This window comes from Zalophus californianus, chromosome 14, assembly GCF_009762305.2.
Source record: "Zalophus californianus isolate mZalCal1 chromosome 14, mZalCal1.pri.v2, whole genome shotgun sequence".
In the NCBI taxonomy this organism is placed as follows: Eukaryota; Metazoa; Chordata; class Mammalia; order Carnivora; family Otariidae; genus Zalophus; species Zalophus californianus.
This window is the reverse complement of record NC_045608.1, coordinates 24,657,063-24,681,692: the sequence shown is the minus strand read 5'-3', so window position 1 is coordinate 24,681,692 and position 24,630 is coordinate 24,657,063. Positions and strand designations below refer to the sequence as shown.

General features: G+C 40.0%; 1 protein-coding gene across 9 annotated transcripts in view; it reads right to left on the bottom strand.

Moving 5' to 3' along the window:
- DEPDC5 (DEP domain containing 5, GATOR1 subcomplex subunit) overlaps positions 1-24,630 on the bottom strand; it is a 122,784-nt gene that overhangs the window by 83,249 nt on the left and 14,905 nt on the right. For all 9 annotated transcript variants that reach the window (XR_003516929.1, XM_027576287.1, XM_027576288.1 and 6 more), the window contains exons 8-14: positions 24,456-24,525; positions 18,179-18,257; positions 16,851-16,912; positions 11,907-11,976; positions 11,520-11,592; positions 640-743; positions 286-360 (exon numbers count right to left, since the gene is read on the bottom strand). Coding sequence is in view for 8 of the 9 variants with exons in the window: in XM_027576287.1 (XP_027432088.1) it covers positions 286-360; positions 640-743; positions 11,520-11,592; positions 11,907-11,976; positions 16,851-16,912; positions 18,179-18,257; positions 24,456-24,525 (533 nt within the window). In the remaining variant the exon portion in view is untranslated. The remainder of the gene's footprint in view (positions 1-285; positions 361-639; positions 744-11,519; positions 11,593-11,906; positions 11,977-16,850; positions 16,913-18,178; positions 18,258-24,455; positions 24,526-24,630) is intronic.

Genomic DNA, 24,630 nt, shown 5'->3' with positions numbered 1-24,630 from the left:
ACAGTTTTAGTAAAACAGCCCAAGGAAGATTCCTTCTAGCTCTTTATTCTCAGGTTACCATGAGAAGCAGATGAGAACAGCAAGTTAATTCCCAAAAGTAGACCCAAAAGCTAAATGCTGGCCATTAAAACCATCCAATCAGAAGTTACTGCTTTCAATTAATCTTTGGGGTAGGTGGGTGGAGAGATTATCAACTGGTCTGGGTATTTGGACATTAGTAAAAAGAAGTTCATAGCCATGTGCTAAACAAGATGCCAGCTCACCATGGCTAGTGTCCTTACTCACCATTGAATGACAGATTGATGGCCTCTAAGTAGTTTCCTTGTGCTGAGGTAGAATTGTCTCCTTGAGGAAAACCCTCTGAAGCAAAAGACATAAGAGAGGAAAAGTATCCCATGTAAGATGAACTCTAAAAGAACAAGTGGAAAGTGGCTCCACAGGCTCCACCCTGTAGTAGGGACATTACTGAATTCACTGCATACCTAATGAACAACTGGACCCAACTGGAAATAGGAACCTGACCAGAAGCAGAAACTAGGCCCAGCACTGGGAGGGAAGCAAGCATGAACCTCTTCATCTCCTAGCTCCCATCCTACATCTCCTTTCCCTGCTGCACCTCCTACCATATGAATGCAGTACCTGCCTGTTCCAGTCGCACCAACACTGGATACTGGATGAAGAGTTTTTTAATGGTCACAAGGAGTGACGTCCACTCTTCTCTCCTCTCATTCTGCACCACCACTCTGAAAGGAATATTATCATAAAATATTGAACAGCTATTACATACATCAGGTCCCTCACACGGTTTCGGAGGAAAGGAGAAGATGGGATTCCCGAGGTTAGGGTAACTTACCATGTAATAATAAGTATTAAAGTCAAATGCACGTAATAAACATTAACAAAGAAAACTAATCACATCAATAGTCACAAAGATTGAAAACAAAAATAAAATATTTAAAAATTGCCTTGAGATTATATTAATGCCTAGCATTGAGTAGGAATATGAAATTTTCACACAATGAATTACAATTAGGTGGTATATAAAAAGCCTAAAAGAAAACATGTATGTTTTACATACATATTTAATAAACACGTCTAGGTCAGGGAACTAGATTAGTAGATAGGGATGGGTTGGCAGGGAGCCTTGCTGGCTTGCTCGGTGGAGCATGAGACTCTTGATCTAGGGTTGTGAGTTTGAGCCTCATGCTGGGTGTAGAGATTACTTAAAAATAAATCTTTAAAAACAAAAATAAGGGCGCCTGGGTGGCTCAGTTGGTTAAGCGACTGCCTTCGGCTCAGGTCATGATCCTGGAGTCCTGGGATCGAGTCCCACATCGGGCTCCCTGCTCAGCGGGGAGTCTGCTTCTCCCTCTGACCCTCTTCCCTCTCGTGCTTTCTATCTCTCATTCTCTCTCTCAAATAAATAAATAAAATCTTTAAAAAATAAAATAAAATAAAATAAAATAAAAATAAAAAAATAAAAACAAAAATAAAAATGGGGCACCTGGCTGGCTCAGGGTTGTAAATTGGAGCCCCACTTTGGGTGTGGAGATTACTTAAAAATAAAAAAATTTTTTTTAAGATTTTATTTATTGGAGTGCCTGGGTGGCTCGCTCAGTCATTAAGTGTCTGCCTTCGGCTCAGGTCATGATCCCAGGCTTCTGTGATCGAGCCCCGCATCCCGCATCCTGCTCAGCAGGAAGCCTGCTTCTCCCTCTCCCACTCCCCCTGCTTGTGTTCCCTCTCTCGCTGTGTCTCTGTCAAATAAATAAATAAGATTTTATTTATTTATTTGACAGAGAAAGGGAGCTTGAGCAGGGGCAGGGGAGAGGAATAAGCAGGCCCCTGCTCAGCAGGGAGCTTGATGAAGGGCTCAATCCCAGGACCCTGAGATCATGACCTGAGCTGAAGGCAGAGGCTTAACGGACTGAGCCACCCAGGTGCCCCTTAAAAATAAAATCTTAAAAAAAAAAAGAAGGGATGGGTGGGAATCTGTTTACTGTAGACCTTCTGAACCTTACAGTTTTTGAACCATGTGAATGTATTACAAAAAATATTTGCACTAATCTAGTAATGTTAATGCTAGGAACATATCCTAAAGAAATACACAGTGGGGGGCGCTGCTTCTCCCTCTCCCCGCCCCTGCACATGTTCTTTCGATATCTCTCTCTCTCTCAAATAAATAAATAAAATCTTTTTAAGAAAGAAAGAAACACACACACACACAGGGGGCGCCTGGGTGGCAGAGTCAGTTAAGTGTCTGACTCTTGGTTTCAGCTCAGGTAGTCTCATCGCTGAGTCTGTGTAAGACTCTCTCTCCCTCTTCCCGTGCCCTTACCGCCCCCACCCCCGCTCTCTCCCTCTCTCTAAAATAAATAAATAAATCTTAAAAAGAAAAGAAAAGAAACACACAGGATCCAGAATAGCCAACCCAATATTGAAGGAGAAGAACAAAGTTGGAGGACTAACATCATCCAACTTCAAGAAGCTACAGTAATCAAGGCAGTGTGGCATTGGTGAAAGTGTAGACAAATAGATTAATGGAACAGAATAGAGGACCCAGAAATAGAATCCCCAAAATATATAACAGATCTTTGACAAAGAAGCAAAGATAACACAATGGAACAAAGATATTCTTTTCAACAAACAGTGCTGGAACAAATGGACATCCACAGGCAAAAAAAAAAAAAAAAAAGAAGCTAGACACAGACTTTACACTCTTCATAAAAATTAACTAAAAAATATGGTTTGATTCTGGGTTTTGGCAGAAAAATTTTTAAAACCCAACTCAAGGGGCGCCTGGGTGGCTCAGTCATTAGGTGTCTGCCTTCGGCTCGGGTCATGATCCCGGGGTCCTGGGATCCAGCTCTGCGTCGGGCTCCCTGCTCCACGAGAGGCCTGCTTCTCCTTCTCCCACCCCCCCTGCTTGTGTTCCCTCTCTCACTGTGTCTCTCTCTCTGTCAAATAAATAAATAAAATCTTTAAAAAAAAAACAACTCAAAAGATCATAGACCTAAATATAAAATGAAAAACTATAAAACTCCTAAAAAATAACATAGCACAAAACCTAGATGACCCTGGATAGGATGATAACTTTTTAGATTCAACACCAAAGCCACATCCATGAAAGAAAAAAATTGATAAGCTAGACCTTATTAAAATTTAAAAACTTCTGCTCTGGAAAAGACAATGTCAAGAGAATGAGAAGACAAGCCACAGACTAGAAGAAAATGTTGGCAAAAGACACATTTGATAAAGGACTGTCAACCAAAATACACAAAGAACCCTTAAAACTCAATAAGAAAACAAACAACCCAATTTAAAAATGGGCAGAACACCTAAACAGACACCTCATCAAAGAAGATACACACATGACAAATAAGCATATGAAAAGATGCTCCACATCACATCATATGGGGACATGCAAATTAAAACAACAATAAGGGACCACTATATATCTATTAGAATGGTCGAAACCCAGAACACTGACAACACCAAATGTTGGCGAGGATGTGAAGCAATAGAAACTTTCATTCATTGCTGGTGGGAATGCAAAATAATGCAGCCACTTTGGAAGACAGTTTGGTGGTTTCTTACAATACTAAACATACTGCTATCATATGATCTAGCAATCATACTCCTTGGTATGCGCCCAAAGGAGTTGAAAACTTAGGTCCACACCAAAAACTACACATGGATGTTTATAAAAGCCTTATTTATAATTGCCAAAACTTGAAAGCAACCAAGATGTCCTTCAGCAGATGAATGGATAAACAAAACTGTATATCCAGACAACAGAATACTATTGAGTGCAAAAAAGAAACGAGCTATTGAGCCATGACAAGACATGAAGGAACTTTAAATGCATATTACTAAGCTAAAGAAGCCAACCTGAAAAGGTTACATACTGTATGGTTCCAACTACATGACTTTCTGGAAAAGGGAAAACTATACGGACTCTAAAAAGATCAGTGGTTGCCAGGGGTTAAGGGTTTGGGGAAAGGGATGAGTAAGTAGAACACTGAGGATTTTCAGGGCAGTGAAAATACTCTGTAAGATACTATAATGATGGAGACATGTCATAAATATTTGTCCAAGCCCACAGAGTGTAAAATACCAAGAGCGAGTCCTAAGATAAACTATGGATTTTCAGTGATTACGGTGTATCTGTATAGGTTCATTAGTTGTAACGAAGGCATCACTCTGGTAAAGGATGTTGATAATGATGAGAAGGGCATTATGAAGGTGTTGGTAGAGAGGGTATATGGGAAATCCCTGTACCTTCTCTCAATTTTGCTAGGAACCCAAAACTGCTCTAAAAAAATTAAAGTCTTAAAAAAAAAGCAAGAAAGATTTAGGAACGCATAACTATATATCTGTCTATTACAGCAGACAGAGATCAATTTAAAAAATTAGAAAAAGACTGGGGCGCCTGGGTGGCGCAGTCGATTAAGCGTCCAACTCCTGGTCTCGGCTCAGGTCGTGATCTCAGGGTCAAGAGATCGAGCCCCACATTGGGCCGTGTGCTCAGCAGAGTCTGCTTGAGATTCTCTCTCCCTCTACCCCTCCTGCTTGTTCTCTAAGAAATGAATCTTTTTTAAAAAATTAGAAAAAGATTAAATATCTAACAATAAAGAATTAAATTATGATAAAATTTTAGGGTGCCTGGGTGGCTCAGTTGGTTAAGCGACTGCCTTCAGCTCAGGTCATGATCCTGGAGTCCTGGGATCGAGTCCCACATTGGGCTCCCTGCTCAGTGGGGAGTCTGCTTCTCCCTCTGACCCTCTTCCCTCTCATGCTCTCTATCTCTCATTCTCTCTCTCTCAAATAAATAAATAAAATCTTAAAAAAAATAATAAATTATAAAATTTTAGACAACAAAATATTATATAGCTATTAAAAATGACATGATCCTCTTTGATAACCGTTTAATATGAGTAATGGGTATATGAAGGTTCACAATGCTATTCTCATCCAAGTATATTTGATTTTATTAAAAACAAAGCAAGCTAAGAAAATCATTCAATTTAAAGGGGCTAAACAAGGGCACCTGGCTGGCTCAGTCGGTGGTGCATGCAACTCTTGATCTCAGGGTTGTAGGTTTAAGTCCCACATTAGGTGTAGAGATTACTTAAAAAATAAAAAAAATAAATCTTAATAAAATGGGCCAAACAGAAAAAGATCCAGAGAAACATACCACAGTATTAAAAGTACTTCCCTTTGGATTGCAAAGTCAGACCCGGGATAAGACAAAAAACAAAAAAGATGAAAAAATTAGCTAAGAAGATGAATATACAATTCACAAAAGAGGAAATACAAAGGCCAATAAGCATAAGAAAACATTCACTCTTGGTAATAAAAGAAATGACTATTAAGACTCAGTGAGATAACTTTTCTTCCACTCTAACTGGGAACAAGTCAAAAAAAAGAAAGAAGATAGTATTCAGTGTTGGCAAGGACAGAGAAATAACATGACTACTGGGAAAATGGGATTTTTTTTACTTCAATGGTTTTGCAAGGCAATTTGGCTACACAAATGAAAAGCCTTAACAGATCTAGAATATCTTTGACCCAATAACTCCACTTCTGGGAACTTATCCTAAGTTTATGCTTAAGGTTATGCTAAGTTTTAAGGTTATACCGAAGGTTATAAGGTTATGCTAAGGTTATAACTAAGGTAGTGCTTAAAGACTGTAAGACCATTCACTGGTAGAACTTTTGACAATAGTGAAAAGTTGAAAATCACTTCAGTGTTCAATAATAGTTAGCAAACAAATGAAATGTCTGCATAGCAATAAAAATGATGCTATGGAAACAGAGTATTTGATAGGGAGCGCCATTTGTGATGGAGTAAGTGGAAAATGCTGGTTTAAAACATCATGTAAAAAAAGCATGGGAGTCTGACCATATCTCTGTGAAAACTACTTTTGGTCTCTAGAAACAGAGAATAGGGTTCGATGCACCCAAGTGATGATGACTGCATCTGGGGAGTGGAACTAAGGGTGTTTTTTATTGTATTACCCTGTACTTAACTGTATTTTGTGATTTTCCTAAAATAAATCTGTATTATTTTTTTTTGAAGATTTTATTTATTTGACAGAGAGAGACACACCAAGAGAAGGAACACAAGCAGGGGGAGTGGGAGAGGGAGAAGCAGACTCCCTGTGGAGCAGGGAGCCCGATGCGGGGCTCAATCCCAGAAGTCTGGGATCATGACCCGAGCCAAAGGCAGACGCTTAAAGACTGAGCCACCCAGGTGCCCCCTGTATTATTTTTAAGAAAAACACAACCAAAGCTTTTGATCTAAAAAATGTTGGGGTTGACTTTTTAATGATGTGAGGAAATTTTTAATATATTAATGATATAGTCCTATACATAGGTAAATCTACATTTGTAACTCATTCATGCTTTCTACGATCTGTTTTAATATGTCCATAATTATACTCAAATGAATACATACTCATTCATATTCGTTATGTAGAAATAACTTCATATATTCTTAAGCCAAAAGAGGTTCTCAGGTTCCAGGAATCAGGGGAGCCTGCTGGCTCAATCGGAAGAGCATGCAACTCTTGATCTAAGGGTCGTGAGTTCAAGCGCCACACTGCATGTAGAGATTACTTAAAAATAAAATCTTAAAAAAAAATGTAAAATAAAAAGATTCCAGGAATCCACTGAAGAGGTATGAAGAATTTAACAGCATGAAAGGATAAATGGTTTTGTTGGGGTAAGAAATGGCCCATTACTTTCATGAAATTCCCACAGGGATAGAGGACCCAAAAGAAGATCAACCAATAATTTAAAGTATGATCAGTATGGGGTTGAAGAATACAGTGGTCAAAAGCATAGACTCTGAACCAGACTTTCTGAGTCAAGTGCATACTCCATCACTTAATCTTCCATGGACTTTGGATAAGTTACTTAAACTCTGTGTCCAAGTTTCTATTTAATATGGGATAACAATAACCATCACAACGAATGCTATGATATTTAAATGAAATCAAGATACTAAAGTGCTTAGAATAGTGAGTGTCCTATACACAGTAAGTCCAGAATACAAATAGTAACTATTATCATCTTATTACCATCTCAGTTGGGAGAGCAGAGCCACTCTTATTTTCTATCTTATGCTCTTCTGTAGATTCTTCAAAATTTCTACAAAGATGCATTATTTCTTTTTTTTAATAATTTTTATTGTTATGTTAATCACCATACATCATTAGTTTTTTAAATAATTTTTTATTAGATGCATTATTTCTTAAATGATATAAAAAGGTAATCTGATAAGTGGTAAAGGAAATAAGAGTTGACCCTTGAACAACATGGGGGTTAGAGGCACTGACGCCCCTGCCCTGTGCAACCAAAAATCTGCATTTAAGTTTTGACTCCCCAAAAACTTGACTACTAACAAACAGCCTACTGTTAACCAGAAGCCTTACTGATAACATAAATAGTCAATTAACGTATTTTGTATGTTATAGGTACTTTATACTATATTCTTACAGTAAAATAAGCTAGACAAAAGAAAGTGTTATTAAGAAAATCATAAGGAGGGGGTCTTGGGTGGCTCAATCAGTTGAGTGTCTGACTCTTAATTTCGGCTCAGGTCATGATCTCAGGGTTGTGGGATAGAGCCCTGAGTCCAGTTCTGTGCTCAGCAGGGAGTCTGCTTGAGATTCTTTCCCTCTCTCCCTCCCTCTCCTTCTGTCATTCCACCTGCTGGCATGCACGAGTGCTCTATCTCTCTAATAAATAAATAAATCTTAAAAAAAAAAGGAAAATACCTTTACAGTACTGTATTGTATCTATCGAAAAAATCCACATATAGGTGGACCCATGCATATAGTTCAAACCCATGTTGTTCAAGGGTCAACAGTACAGCAAAATGTTAATTATGGAACCCAGGTGGTAGGTATACGAGTGTTCACTATACAATTCATTCAACTTGTCTCTGTGTTTGAAAATTTTCACAATAACATATTGTAAAAACAAACAGAAAATTATCCGAGCTAAAAACAATACATGATTCTATAATGAAATCTGGATCAGGAAAAACATCTCAAGAAGGAATATCAGAACAATTGGCAAAATCTGACATTCTTTTACAATGTCCTTGTTCTTAGGAGATAGATAATGAAGTATAATCATGTGTCTATTAAATGTTAATAATTAGTAAATTTGGTGAAAAGTATACAGATATTCATTATATTCCTCCTTCAACTTTCTCATAATTAAAAAATTTTTGTAAAATTTTAAAAGGTTGCCCAAAGAACTGCCTAAAAAGTTTCCATAACTTCTGTCAATTTTGGGGGCTTATCCACAATCACAATTTAAAATATATATATACAGTTATAAAAGATTTGTTCTTTAGGAATGCTATGACAAAGTTGAGAAGGTGGGAAAAAATACTCTACAAATTGGCATTTGGTGCTGGCTTGGGACTTGGGAAGGAACTAGCTACAAAGAAATATGTTTAAGGCTCCAGGCTGGGGGTAGGGGAGAAGACTGGTCATCCCAGACAAAAACCAAACCCACATAGTAAACTGTTTCTGCAAAACAGAGACACTAATTTCCCAGTCTGAGGTAGTAAGGGAAACTAGCAAAGGGTTCTTCCTCTTAGTTACAGAAGGAAATAGTCTGAGGCAGCAAGAATGAACCAATAACAGAGCAGTATGTTTGAGAGAAGCAGTCTCTAAGGGCTTTAACAAGTATAGTAAGATGAGGAAATGTGCTTCGTATCAAAGGAGTTGCTTTTTATTTAAACATAAAATCTTGGGGGGCGCCTGGGTGGCTCAGTTGGTTAAGCGTCTGCCTTCGGCTCAGGTCATGATCCCGGGGTCCTGGGACTGGCCCGGAGTCGGGCTCTCTGCTTAGCGGGGGCCTGCTTCTCCCTCTCCCTCTGCCTGCGGCTCCCTCTGCTTGTGCTCTCTCTCTCTGTCAGATAAATAAATAAAATCTTTAAAAAAATATATTGGTACCTCAGGCAAGAATAAAACAATCCATCTAAAACCTACAAAGCAAAAGGCTTTCTAAAGCCTTGAGATCTAGTCTATCCTCCACCTGAAGTGCCAATAGTCACGTGATAAACTTCTCCAAGGATCTGAGAATTTAAAAGATCAAGGGTGTTCAGCTCCAGGCCATTGAGCAACCCCATCCAACTGCATCTGCTATGCTTCTATCATCTCACAAAGTGTCCCCTTATTCAGTGGCACTGTCTGGACAACTGGACTGATCTACATCCTGTGCTGATGCAATGAGAAGTACAGGGCATCAGCAATGAGATAAGTCTTACTAAAAAGGTCCAACCTAAATCCAATCAAGTCTTTAGAGAGGGCTTCTCAACCTCAGCACAACTGGTATCTTGGGCTAAGTAATTTTGTGGTGCAGGCTGTCCTACGCACACTGTAGGATGCTTAGCAGCATCCCTGGCCTCTGTGCAGTAGGTATCAGTTGTATAACCTCCCCATCCTACCTCCCCCACACCATTTTGACAATTAAAAAAAAAAAATCTCTAGACAATGCCAAATGTCCTTGGTAAGTAGCAGCAGAATTGCCCCAGTTGGAGCCTCTGGTTTACAGAAAATAAATAAACACCACCATAAGGATGCAATAAGACAAATCCAGAAGGGATCTTCTACAGCCTTCCTACTCAAAATGGGATACAAAGACCAACCTATGCAAGCAAAGGAGCTAGCTAGACAAGCAGAACCTCAGACCCACCCCAGGACTCCTGAACTTACTAGAATCAGCATGATCCCCAGCGGTGATTCATATACACATGAAAGTTGGGGAAGCACAGTATAAGCCAGATTCTTCAACACATCAAATGTTTAGGGGCAAAAAGGAAGGGTGAAACTGCTTTAGATTTAGACTTAACAAGCAAATCAAACATAAGTTATTTCAGAGACAATTACTGAAATCTGAATACGTACTAGATATTGGATATTAGAGAATTAACTCTGTTCAATGTGACCATGATACTGTGGTTATATGTGAAAATGCCCTTATTTTTAGTCAATCAGAGAAAGACATGTATCATATGACCTCACTGATATGAGGAATTCTTAATCTCAGGAAACAAACTGAGGGTTGCTGGAGTGGTGGGGGGTGGGAGGGATGGGGTGGCTGGGTGATAGACATTGGGGATGGTATGTGCTATGGCAAATGCTGTGAATTGTGCAAGACTGCTGAATCACAGATCTGCACCTCTGAAACAAATAATGCAATATATGTTAAGAAAAAAAAAAGAAGAAGATGGCAGGAGGGGAAGAATAGAAGGGGGGAAATCGGAGGGGGAGACCAACCATGAGAGACGATGGACCCTGAAAAACAAACTGAGGGTTCTAGAGGGGAGGGGGGTGGGGGGATGGGTTAGCCTGGTGATGGGTATTAAAGAGGGCACATTCTGCGTGGAGCACTGGGTGTTATGCACAAACAATGAATCATGGAACACCACATCCAAAACTAATGATGTAATGTATGGTGATTAACGTAACAATAAAAAATTATAAAAAAAAAAAGAAAATGCCCTTCTTTTTAGATATACAGAAGAACAAAAATGTCCCAATATCTATAATTTACTCTAAAATAAAATCTAGCTGGGCGCCTGGGTGGCTCAGTCGTTAAGCGTCTGCCTTCGGCTCAGGTCATGGTCCCAGGGTCCTGGGATCGAGTCCCACATCAGGCTCCCTGCTCAGCGGGAGGCCTGCTTCTCCCTCCCCCACTCCCCCTGCTTGTGTTCCCTCTCTCTCTGTGTCTCTCTCTGTCAAATAAATGAATAAAATCTTTAAAATAAAATAAAATAAAATAAAATAAAATCTAGCCAAAAAAAAACAAATGGAGCAAAACAAAGAAACAAACAAAACAGATGAAGCAAATATGGCATAATAATAATTTAAATCTAGGTGTTGGGTATGTGAATTCATTATATTATTTATTCTTCTTTTCTGGGAGTTTGAAATTTTTCACAGTATTAAAGTTTGGAAAGTCTAACTGCAATGTGGTATCCTGGATTGGATCCTGGAACATAAAATAGAAAAACTGATGAAATCTGAAAACCATCTGAAATTTAGTTAATAGTAATATACCAGGGCTAATCTCACAGTTTTGACAAATGTACCTTGGTTACAAAATGTTAACAGGGGAAACTGCGTAAAGGGTATTTGGGAACTTTCTCTCTGGGCTATCTTTACAACTTCTCTGTAAACTCTTCTTAATTCTGTAAGAATTATTCCAAAATGAAAAGGTTAACTTTTTTTTAAGTTAGGAAAGAAACAACCAAACAAACAAATAAACAAAAAAGGCATAGACGGTGCCTGGGTGGCTCAGTTGGTTAAGCATCTGTCTTTGGCTCGGGTCATGATCCTGGGATCCTGGGATCAAGCCCCACATCAGGGTCCCTGCTCAGTGGGGAGCCTGCTTCTCCCTTTCCCTCTGCCCCCTGCCCCCGCTCATGTTATCTCAAATAAATAAAATCTCAAAAAAAAAAAAAAATGGCACAGCAAAGCACGCAAACATACTTATAAAAGTCTTCATAGTACCGTCCCTTGTGATCCTGTCGAATTGAGGCTCGGTTTATTTCAGGAAATTCATCTGAAAAAGAGAAACAACATACATAGATCAGAATGAGAAGAGAAATTCAGTTTCTCTGCTCCCTCTTCTGGGTTGAAAATTTGCATCACCAAAATAAATGAATAAATGAATGAATAAAATTATATATCAAGTTGGCTTTAAGATGAATCACAGCCCACAGACTTCTTGCATCCACTAATGGACTGTATGATTTTCCATTTTACCCTGGGCTCATAACGGAAAAAGTAGGAAAGCTGAGCATTGCAAAGGGAAAGATGTAAGGAACGGGTGGCAAGCTTAACAAAAAAAGAACTATAGGAGAAAGATTTACTCACCAAGAGATTTTGCTTCATAGAAAGTTCTAGAAAATAGGACCACTGTTACTTCATGACTACAGTTCTTCTCCTAGGAATACGTAGAGAAAAAGAGGCTCACGTTTATTTCATTCACTTCACAATGAAGGAGCCTGCATTAACACAATATTCTTAATTTTAGGAGAGGCAGCACACTGTTTTGAATGATGTTACATAACTACAGGTTGCATAATGCAGTGAACATAGCACTGCTGGAGTGAGAAGATCTGGACTGAGTCCTGGCTCTGAAATTTACCACTATGTGACCTTGGGCAAATTACCTATAGTCCCAGAAATGTAAATGGTAATTAAAAACAGCAAATCACCGATAAGTATAGATCACTATCTCCCAGCTCTTGATTTGGCATGAACTAGATAAGCCCAGTGTCAAAGGATCATGGTATTTGTACCTGCTTCAGGGTGTTTTTTTAAAATTTCTTCAGAACAGCAGCTTAGGAAACAAGAAGAAAACCCATGGTGGTGGATGTGAGAATCAAACACATCCCCACATTCTACCACTGTCATAAAGATGAGGCTTGGGAGCTACTCGACATACAGGAGTCGAAGCCAAGGCAATGAAGTACCTTTGGATTGGGATGGGGACTAGTGAGAATAAACATTTCCACAGAGTCTGGAGATCAACGTTCTGGAAATAGGGTGTTTACAGATAGCATGAAATTTGGCTTGCCCCAGTGAGCCAGCAAGCCCAGTTTCAGTTCCTCACAGATCTTTGAAGACGAGAGCTCACAGTGACCCATCTCTAACCCACCATACTCACTGACTACACAATTCAGCATTCACCATGTAGGTTATATATACAACATGATGTACATTACATGCCATCTTATATTCCCCCATGGATATATCTCAAGTGGACAGAAATTCTTAAATACAAGCCACAGCACCTAAAGCAGAGTGCTAGGAAAGAGCAGATCTTCATTAACCACCAACGAATTTATTGGATACCCAGAGCTCCAAACTCAACTCCAGATTTACCTGATTTTGGTATAAGTGATATACAGAAAAAAATACTTTACAATGGGCTGGTGTGGCCATATGAGCCTCTCAACTCATGTGATGACAGGGATAAATATGACAGGCAACACGGCCTGGGATTATAGTAATACAGACAGGACAGGACAGCACAGAGGTTATGCTCTCAGGCTAGCTCTGGGGGAATGGAAGGCACCAGATTAGAATCCTCATTCTGCTTGTACATGCTGTTGATCATGGGCAAGTTACCCAGCCTCCTTGAGCTGTACTTTCCCTACCTGTATAATAGGGGCAAGAGTTTGGTGAGATAACGTGGACAAAACACTTATCAAGATACCTGGTATGTCAAAATACTCAATAAATGTTAACTAGGACTACCATTATTACTCCTACAACCACTATATTTTGGGCTCTGAAATGAATTCATGAACTCCTATGCTCAATCCTGCTGTCCACAGAGCTAACTTTAAGTTATTAGACAGGGGGAATAAAGAATAAACAACCTTCACCAAACATCATTAAATCAATACAGAGTGGTTACAGAAAGTTATTTTAATTCATTTTCAAGATCCTGCTTTAAAACCAAGTTCTTGAGCGCCTGGGTGGCTCAGTTGGTTAAGCATCTGCCTTCGGCTCAGGTCATGATTTCTGGGTCCTGGGATCGAGCCCCACTTTGGACTCCCAGCTCAGCAGGGAGTCTGCTTCTCCCTCTACCTCTTCCCCTGCTCATGGTTTTTTTTTTCTCTCTCTCAAATGAATAAAATCTTTTTTAAAAAATTAAATTAAATTAAAAAATAAAACCAAGTTCTTGGACGCCTGGGTGGCTCAGTCGGTTAAGTATCTGCCTTCAGCTCAGGTCATGATCCCAGGGTCCTGGGATCAAGTCCCACATCGGGCTCCTGCTCAGGGGGGAGTCTGCTTCTCCCTCTGCCTCTGCCCTCCCCACTGCTCGTGCACTCTCTCTCTCTCTCTCACACACACTCTCTAGCAAATAAATAAAAATCTTTAAAAAAATAAATAAAACAAAACTAAGTTCTTGATTTTAAAAAATAAATCCTAAGAACAAAGTCCTGTAAACTAATGACTGGGCCTATGCCAAATCCTGCCCCTACGTCTAATCATATATCCACTTACAGAAACTTGGGTTAGGGGACATCTAAGAGACAACTGAGCCAGACTTGAAAAGAAGGTTTTCACACACTGAAATAGCCATTATGTGGTCCAAGGTAACCATTATTCAGCCCACCCCAAACTTCAGGTACCATACTCAGGCAGACACCAAGGCCAGATCACTATTAAGCCACATGACTGCAGAAGCCTCCTGGCTGGTCTGCTTAATTCCAGCATGTCCCTTCACCAAACTGCTCCTGGCCACTGGACTTTTCATTCTCAAATTCTCCCTGACTTTGATCATACTGGCCTCTTGTTTGAGAATCTTTAATAGCTCCCACACTTCCTGTCAAGTCCAAAACTGCCTGGCTTGATGCAAACCCATCCTTCTAATCCATCTCATTACTTAATTATTCCCCACACAAACCCTCTGTGAAGTCGCCTAGACCACACCCCACTCTCACGCCTGTCTATATCATTTTGCTCGAACTGTTCGTCTGACACACCCTCTGCATCTTCCTTTCCAGCCATCCAAAACTTCCTCAGCCTTCCAGGCCCAAATTCAAAAGTAAATAAAGTTTCAACCCCTAAAACATATAGTTTGCTATTGCTTCAAATACAGAGATGCAAGCTCCCTAGCAGATCTGTAAATCTCTGGGGGCAAGCATTGTATTTCTACTTCTGTACCCTTCAGAGCTGAAGGATATTGCTCCCGTGTGGCTGAGGAAGATGGGACTTAGATTCAATTGAGACCAGGATCCTACTGAGACCTTACTATGTACAGATGCTTTAAAACACCTTGTGAGGCAGGAACAATATACTATTAGCTCCATTTTGCAGAAAAGAGAATAGAGGCCCAGGAGACTGACTACTTCTCCAAGATAAAAAAGCAAATCAGAGTAGAACGATAATTTAAAACCCAGTCTGTTTTTATCCAAATTCCATGCTCTTTTCCACTACATAATGTGACCTCAAATAGCTCTATCTAGGTCTTTGATCCACCTTGAGTTAATTTTTTTAATTTTTTTTTTTAAGATTTTATTCATAATGAGAGAGAGAGAGCACAAGTAAGCAGAGTAGCAGGCAGAGGAAGAGGGAGAAGCAGGCTCCTCGCTGAGCAGAGAGCCCAATGCGGGACTCAATCCCAGGACCCTGGGATCATGACCTGAGCCCAAGACAGATGCTTAACTGACTGAGCCACCCAGGCGCCCCGAGTTAATTTTTTTTTAAAGATGTATTTATTTATTTTAGAGAGAGAGCACTCGAGCGAGGGGAGGGGCACAGGGAGAGGGAGAGAGGCAGATTCCCTGCTGAGCAGGAAGCCCAAAGCAGGGCTTGATCTTACAACCCTGTGATTATGACCTGAGCTAAAATCACGAGTTGGATGGTTAACCAACTGAGACACCCAGGCACCCCACCTTGAGTTAATTTTTGTATATGGATGTGTAATGAGAATCCAAATTCATTCTTCCGCATATGGATATTTGGCTCAGAACCATTTGTTGCAAGACTTCCCTCATTGAATGGATTTCACATCCTTGTCTAAAATCAACTGACCAGGGCGCCTGGGTGGCTCAGTTGGTTAAGCGACTGCCTTCGGCTCAGGTCATGATCCTGGAGTCCCGGGATCGAGTCCCACATTGGGCTCCCTGCTCAGCAGGGAGTCTGCTTCTCACTCTGACCCTCTTCCCTCTCGTGCTCTCTATCTCTCATTCTCTCTTTCTCTCAAATAAATAAAATCTTAAAAAAAAATAAAATAAAATAAAAAATAAAATAAAATAAAATCAACTGACCATAGATGTATGGATTGATTTCTGTACTCTCAATTCTATTCCACTGACTTATATCATCTATCTTTATGCCAGTACCATGCCGTTTTGACTACTTCAGCTTTGAAGTAAGTTTTGAAATTAGGAAGTAAGAGTCTTCCAACTTTGTTATTCTCTCTCAACGTTGTTTTGGCTACGCAGGATCCCTTGCTATTGCACATAAATTTTAGAATCAGCTTTTCCATTTCTGCAAAGAAAAAGGCCATTGGGATTTTGATAGGGACTGAACTACAGTTTCTTTTGAATAGTATTGCCACTTTAACAATATTTAGTCTCCCAATCTATGATCATGGGTTGTTTTTCATTTATTTAGATCTTTGTTAATCTACTTCAGCAAGTTTTGTAGATTTTAGCATACAAATCGTGCACCTCCTTGGGTAAATTACTCCAAAGTATTTGAGTCTCTCTGATGCTATTGTAAATGGAATTGTTTTTTGATTTAATTCTCTTTTTAAAATTTAATTCTGTTTTTAAATTTCCTGTTCAAACTGTTCATTACTGATGAAACACAAATGATGGTGTGTGTTGATTTTGTACCCTGAACTTTGCTGAATCCATTTATTAGTTCTAATAGTTTTTTTGTGGAATTTTAAGGATTTTCTACATATAAGAGTTCATCTGTGAATAGACGTAATTTTACTTCTTCTTTTCCAATATGGGTGCGTTCTATTTCTTTTTCTTGCCTAGTTGCTGTGGCTAGAATTTCTAGTACAACACTGAACACCAGTGGTAAAGGTAGGCATCCTTATCATGTTCCTAAATCTTAAAGGGGAGAGTTTTCAGTCTTTCACCATTGAGTCTGATGTCTGCTGTGGGTTTCTCACAAATGACCTTTATCATGTTGAGGTGGTTAAAGTAATGTAAATCTAGACTTTTATCAATTTAGTCTTTAGCTAAGATGCTTCAACTAGAGGCAGCTTAATAGAAGTGGTGTATTTCTAAAATCTACAATAGTAATGTTTATGCAATGAGATTTAGTGCATAAGAAACATACCTTCCACTTAGTAAAGAGATCAGCAAGGAAACCATTCACAGCTTTCTCAAAATATAGATCCCCTGAAAAGCAACAATGAGAAGAGGGTGAAGATTATCTTTATTTCTTGTTTACAATATCTTCTCTCAGTAAAATAGCAGGAATGGGACCAAACACAAGGTGGGTTCTGCTATATCTTAAAATAAGATCATAAAAGCCAATGTATAAAAGTAGTTTCAACCTAGACTTTTTATCAAGCCAAATTTAATATTTGCCTCAGTAAGAAGCCATGGCTCTAAGGTAAAAGCCAAGATTGAAAATGTTTTGATGGTTGAAAAATGCAGTGTTACCTTCAGAATGAGAGGACCATTTAATTGTATTCTCACAATTTTAAGCATCTCACAATGATGCTTAAAATTGGTTAGAAGATGACCCTGGGCATTCACTGAATTATCAGTTGTAGTTCCTACTGTTCTTGAGTGACTTCAATGACCCATAACAGAAATTAGTTTGTAGACATGGATGGAACTAAAGAGTATTATGCTATGTGAAATAAGTTAATCAGAGAAATGTGGAATTTAAGAAACACAACAGAGGATCATAGGGGAAGGGAGGGAAAAATAAAACAAAACCAGAGAGGGAGACAAACCATAAGAGACTCTTAATCACAGGAAACAAACTGAGGGTTGCTGGAGGGGAGGGGGTTAGGGGGGATGGGGTAATAGGGTGATGGACATTAAGGAGGGAATGTAATGTAATGAGCACTGGGAGTTATATAAGACTGATGAATCACTGAACCCTACCTCTGAAACTAATAATACACTATATGTTAATTCAATTTAAATAAAAAATTTTAAAAAAGAAATTAGTTTGTAATTTTGCTAAACACAAATTTGAAATACATGTACCATAGGGCTGGTATGTTGGACACAGTACCCACACCTCATAGCAGCTTTACTGCCCTCTACTCATTACATAGTAACTCTAATAAAATGAGACAAACATGGAGATTTCTGTGAGTGACAGGAAGAGAAATGAATGATATCAAAGAAAGTGTTGGTTTCTAGCCATAGAGTGACTTTATGACTTTTCCACCTGTACTTGCAGAACAATTAAAGATCTGAGAAGTCAGCTTTCTCATTAATACTTTATAGCATTTCATGGAATTCACCATATAAATATATATGTAAAATACTTTCAATTTGTTTATTTTGGCATTTGACGATTTGTAAAGATCTCAGGACACACTTTTAGAGAATGTCAATAGCTTACTGTAAAATGGTACCAATTAGGGAGAAACCAGAAATGTCTACCGAGTGGCAGCTACAACCAGCACTTAGGAACAGTACCATAAATATCGAAATCCCACATTTCACAGCTCATCTGAATAAATATGTAAACCATAGCTGACGTAGAACGGAACACCACCTGAAATAAACAAAAATGTAGGTGCATTAAAAACCAATGATGTATGGAGTTTCAGTTGGACAAGATGAAAAAGTTCCAGAGATCCATTTCACAACAATGTAAATGCAAAGGTACTTAACCCTACTGAACTACACACTTTTATTTTATTAAAGATTTTATTTATTTATTTGACAGAGAGAGATATAGCGAGAGAGGGAACACAAGCAGGGGGAGTGGGAGAGGAAGAAGCAGACTTCCCGCTGAGCAGGGAGCCCGATGTGGGGCTCAATCCCAGGACCCTGGGATCATGACCTGAGCCAAAGGTGGACGCTTAACAACTGAGCCACCCAAGCGCTCCTGAACCATATGCTTTAAAATGGTTAAGACAGGGGCCCCTCGGTGGCTCAGTTAAGTGTCTGACTCTTGATTTCGGCTCAGGTCCTGATCTCAGGGTCATGAGATCCAGGCCCGCATTGTACTCTGCACTGGATGTGGAGCCTGCTTGAAATTCTCTCTTCCTTTCCCTCTGTCCCCACTCACTCTCATTCTCTCTAAAAATAAAATAAAATAAAATAAGATGGTTAAGACAGGGTGGGGGACCTGGCTGGCTCAGTCAGTAGAGCATGTGACTTTTTTTTTATTTATTTGTCAGAGGAAGAGAGAGAGAGAGAGAGAGAGAGAGAGAGAGCGCACAAGCAGGGGGAGGGGCAGGCAGAGGGAGAAGCAGGCTCCCTGCTGAGCAAGGAGCCCTATATAGAACTCAATCCCAGGACCCTGGGATGATGACCTGAGCCGAAGGCAAACACTTAACCAACTGAGCCACCCAGGTGTCCCAGTATGAGACTTTTTGATCTCAGAGTTTTAAGTTCGAGCCCCACACTAGGTATACAGATTACTTAAAAATCTTAAAAAATAAATAAAACAAAATAAAATAAAATGGTTAAGATAGTATATCTTATATGTTTTTTACCACCACCAAAAAAAAAAAAAAAGAGCAACAATGGAAGAGTTTTCTTTTCTTTTCTTTTTTTTAAGCTTTTATTTATTTGACAGAGAGAGAGACAGCAAGAGAGGGAACACAAGCGGGGGAGTGAAAGAGGGAGAAGCAGGCTTCCCGCAGAGCGGGGAGCCCGATGTGGGGCTCGATCCCAGGACCCTGGGATCATGACCTGAGCCAAAGGCAGATGCTTAACAACTGAGCCACCCGGGTGCCCCTGGAAGATTTTTCTTAATTGTGACATGGGACTTCTAAAAGCAAGCTTCATCCCATGAAGAGAAGATCTTGTCCCTGCCCTCTAGGAGCTTAGAGTAGAAGATTAAAACATGCAAAAGAATGCAACATATACAAACATTCCATGAAGGTTTTCATAAGAAATGTAGGAGAAGGAACAGTAAATCTACCTAGAAAAGTCAAGAAAACCTCATTATGAATGTCGAACCTGGGCTAAGACATGCCAGTTGATGAGCTGTCAGTCTAATAAATTATAATTCACATCGGACACGCCCTTCATACCCAGACTGCCTCAAGGAACCAGGAAGGCTTTCCAGAAGCAAGGGAGCCTGAGACAAGTATGGAGGGATGGATGAGTAGCTTGTAAGGGGGGAAGGCAGGCTCTAAATGTTCCAGGTAGGAGAGAGCAGTGTGTGCAAAGACACGGATGCAAGAGAGAACCTGGCATGTTTGAGGAACAACAAATGGTTCCCAAGGGCAGGACAGGGTGGGGTAGGGGGACATACGGGAGAAGTGACAAAATGAGCTCCAGACTCCACTGCCTCCCCAGATTTCTCTTCTCAGAAGTCCAATAGGTATCTCACAACTTTCTTCAATTGCTCCCGAATGTCTCCTCCCCAGTCTTCCCCACCTCATAAAATGACCCCACCATCAGTCCATCGAGCTGACCAATTCTTCTCTTTCCTTCACTCTTCATATCCAATCCATCAGCAAGTTTTGTGGACTCTACCCCAAAATGCATCTCGAGTCTGCCCACATCCCTCCAATGCTACAGCTCCTACCTTAGTCCATGCCAGTCTTCTACCTTCCTGACTTGTTTCTCTGCTTCTGCTCTTGTCCCTACAAACAATGCTCTACACAGAGCCAGAGTACTATGGGTGTCTATGGCACAACCTTTCTTCCTAAGTAATGGGAAGCTGATTTTATTCCAAGAGGTAAGGGACCCAATCAAAAGACTAAACCTCCCGGCTTCCTGAATAGGTATGTGTGACTAAATTCTGGCCAATAAGATATTAACAGAAATGTCACACCCTGAAGCTAACATGGCTGGAATGTGCATCCCTCTTGTCTTTCTTCCCTTCCTCTCTCCTCTACCTGTAATATGAATGTGGTTACAGCAGCTCCAGCTCATCATGGAAGCCCAGTCCTGAGGATGGCAGAACAGGAAGACAAAAAGAGCCTTAGCTCACCAATAATTATGACACTGCTATACCAGCCAGGAATGGTCTTCCCATGAACTTCTTTTACCAGGGAGAAAAAAGTTGACTTTGGAGCATCAATTTGCCATTGTTACTCTGGGGGTTTTTTTGTTCAACAAAATCCACTGGAATGGTTCTGAACTTGGACCTAGTTTGTGGTGACATGGTTAAATGCACCATGAAGGTCAGAATCGCTGGTAAAGACAGCACCCATTATGGTGTCTCCCTCAGGAAAATGGTCAAGAAAATTGAAAAAAGCCAGCACACCAAGTACACATGCTCCTTCTGTGAGAAAACTAGAAGAAAAGATGAGCTGTGGGCATCTAGCACTATGGTTATTACATGAAAACAGTAGCCAGTGGTGCCTGGACCCACAACACCACTTCTGCCATCACAGTGAAGTCGGCCATCAGTGGACGAAAGGAATTCAGAAACAATAGAAGCTCCATCATTTGAAACATCACTAGCCTATAATAAATAGGTTAACTTATGTAACAACAACAAAATCCAACTGGATGAACAAGTGATCTTTTGAAAGCATAAATTGGGAATCACTCCCCCCACTTAAAATCCTTCAATGGATTCCAATTATCCTTAGAATAAATTCTACACTGGTTACAAGGACCTGTGTGAACTGGCTGCAACCAGTCCACCTTTCCACCAACATCATTCTCCCTATTCATCTCCTATGCTTCTGCCACACTGGTCTCTCAAAATTGTTTCCTTTGCCTAGAAAGCTCTTTGCCTCAACCTCCATACACTAAGTTTCACCTTTCTAGTATCTTCTCAAAGACACCTCCCTGACCACCTTTGTAAAGAAGATCTGTTACTCTCTCGTGTAATGCTGTTTCCCGAAGAATGTTTAATATATCTCATTTGTTTATAAGAAGGCCACCTTCGGTTAGTCTTTCTCATCACCCAATTAATCTGTAATTACATTTACGGACTGGGTGTCTACTTACATCTGTCTCCCCACTAGGATGCGTAAGCTCTTTACCAGGAAGGATTTCATCTGTGCTGTTCACCCATGCATCCCCACAGAATGGGAATTCCCCGCTTTGAATTCCCCTCTAGAATGAAGGATGTTCATAGGGATGCCTGGGTGGCTCAGTCGTTAAGAGTCTGCCTTCAGCTCAGGTCATGATCCCAGGGTCCTGGGATCGAGTCCTGCATCAGGCTCCTTGCTCAGCAGGGAGACTGCTTCTCTCTCTGGCTGCCGCTCCCCCTGCTTGTGTGCTCTCTCTCTCTAACAAATAAATAAATAAAATCTTTAGAGTGAAGGATGTTCATGGATAATGTTCTACACCAGTTTGGTGTTTGTTTTTCTTTTTTTTTTTTTTTAAGTAATCTCTACACCCAACATGGGGCTTGAACTCATGACCATAAGATAAAGAGCCACATGCTCTACCAACTGAACCAGCCAGGCCCATCTTTACCAATTTTTTTCAAATTAAGTGTCTAAAAAAAAAAAAGGACAGTAGCTGACACTCAGGAGGTGCTTCCATATTATTTATTAAATATGTGAATGAATGATGTTGAAGAGGTAAGTACATGCCAAATTATCATGGTCTTTCTAAGTTAAGCTTAAGAGTGAATTTCTAGAAAAGCGGGGAAAAGCAAAACAAGATCACTATAAAATAACAATTTGTGCCCATTAGAGCTGCAAAAACTTTAAAAATCTAATACCAAATGTAGGAAAAAAGGAAAAACAACAGGAGATTTTATATATTGCTACTAGGAGTATTACCTGGTCCAAAGAATTTGAAAAATAATTTGCCATTATCTTACCTATGACCTATATACTCCTAATTATAGATTAAAAATATAGTGTTAGGGGGCACCTGGGGGGCACAGTAGTTTGAGTGTCTGACTCTTGGTTTCGGCTGAGGTCATGGTCTGAGTAGTGAGTTCGAGCCCCGTGTTGGGCTCTGTGTTCGGCGTGGAGTCTGCTTGGGACTCTCTCCCTCTTCCTCTGCCCCTCCCCACTGCACTCTCTCTCTCAAATAAAAACATAAATCTTTAAAAAATATATATATAGGGGCTCCTGGGTGGCTCAGTCAGTTAAGTGTCCAACTCTTGATTTCAGCTCAGGTCATATATTCAGGATTGTGAGATCAAGCCCTGCATCTGGTTCTGTGCTCAGTGGGAGTGTGCTTGAGATTCTCTTCCTCTCTCTCTCCCTTTGCCCCTCCCCCTGTTCACACACCTGTGCTCGCTCGCTCTCTCAAATAAATAAATCTTAAAAATATATATATATATTGTACAAGACTGATGAATCACGGATTTGTACTTCTGAAACAAATAATGCAATATATGTTAAGAAAAAAAAAAGAAGAAGATAGCAGGAGGGGAAGAATGAAGGGGAGTAAGTCGGAGGGGGAGACGAACCATTAGAGACGATGGACTCTGAAAAACAAACTGAGGGTTCTAGAGGGGAGGGGGGTGGGGGGATGGGTTAGCCTGGTGATGGGTATTAAAGAGGGCACATTCTGCGTGGAGCACTGGGTGTTATGCACAAACAATGAATCATGGAACACCACATCAAAAACTAATGATGTAATGGTGATTAACATAACAATAAAAATTTAAAAAATAAAAAATAAATAAAAAAACAAAAACAGAAAAATATATATATATATTTATATATATAGTATTAGGTACAAAAAAGCTACCTAAAACCTTAATAGGGCTCAAAAATAAGCAAAACAAAGAATACACTGTTTAGGGTAAAATACATATGTATTAACACTATGTAAACAAGAAAAAAACACAAAAATAGAATTCAGATAGTGGTTCCTATAAAGGCACTGGTTCTCAACCAGAAGCAATTTTGCTCCTCCAGGGGGCACTTGGTAATACCTGGACACATTTCTGGTTGTCACGACTCCCAGGGTAAAAGCTAGGGATGCTGTTAAACATCCCATAATGTGTGAGACAGCCCCCCCCACCATCACATCACTGCGATTTTGGACCAGGTAATTCTTTGTTCTGGAGATCTGTCATATATACTGTATCATGTTTACCAACCTTCTTCACAAAATCCTGGCTGTGACACATAAAAATGTCTCCAGACATTGACAAAAGACTTCAGTGGAGGTAAGATCATCCTCAATTCAAACCACTGCTCTCAAAGGAGGCACGGGATGAGAACAAGGAAGAGCAGACAAGTGGTTTCACCAGCATGGGTAATGTTTACAGCTGTTCAGTTTGGATTTTTCCAGTTGGAATAGAGAGCCAAAGAAGGAAATTCCTTTGCAAAAGTCCCTGTTGATGTTTACCAACCACAGTCTTCAACTGAGTTTAACTTTTGCTATGTATTAGCAAGCATCGAAGACTGCAAGCACTAGTTACTATATTTCCATGTTTAGACCTCTTTTAGAAGAGAAAACAAAGGGGTGCCTGGGTAGCTCAGTCAATTAAGCATCTGCCTTTGACTCAGGTCATGATCCCAGGGTCCTAGGATTGAGTCCTGCATTAGGCTCCCTGCTCAACGGGATGTCTGTTTTTCCCTCTCCCCTCCTTGTGCTTGCTCTCTCTCTCTCCAAAATAAATAAAAATTATAAAAAAGAAGAAGATAAAACAAAAAACTGACCCCAAACTGGAGAGATCCAACTATAAAACATTAGAATTCCAGGAGTCCTTGACAATACTACAATATTCTCTACCTGGGTAAACAGTACCCATCAGGAAATTATCACGTTTTTACTTGTTTCTGATTTGTTTTTGGTTTCAGGACTCAGACATAATGGTATGAAGAAACAAAACCAAAAGGCATTTTATCAATCTCACCCTGGTATCTTCGCTGATATAACCACACATGACCTTCTCATTCTTGACCCACAGCTCACCAGCCTGTGCCCTGAAAAATATACACACAAGGGTTATTGCAAGTCCTACATAAAACACAAAGAAACAGGGATGACTTCAGGGTGGCTCACTGTACTCTAATACTTATCCCCATATG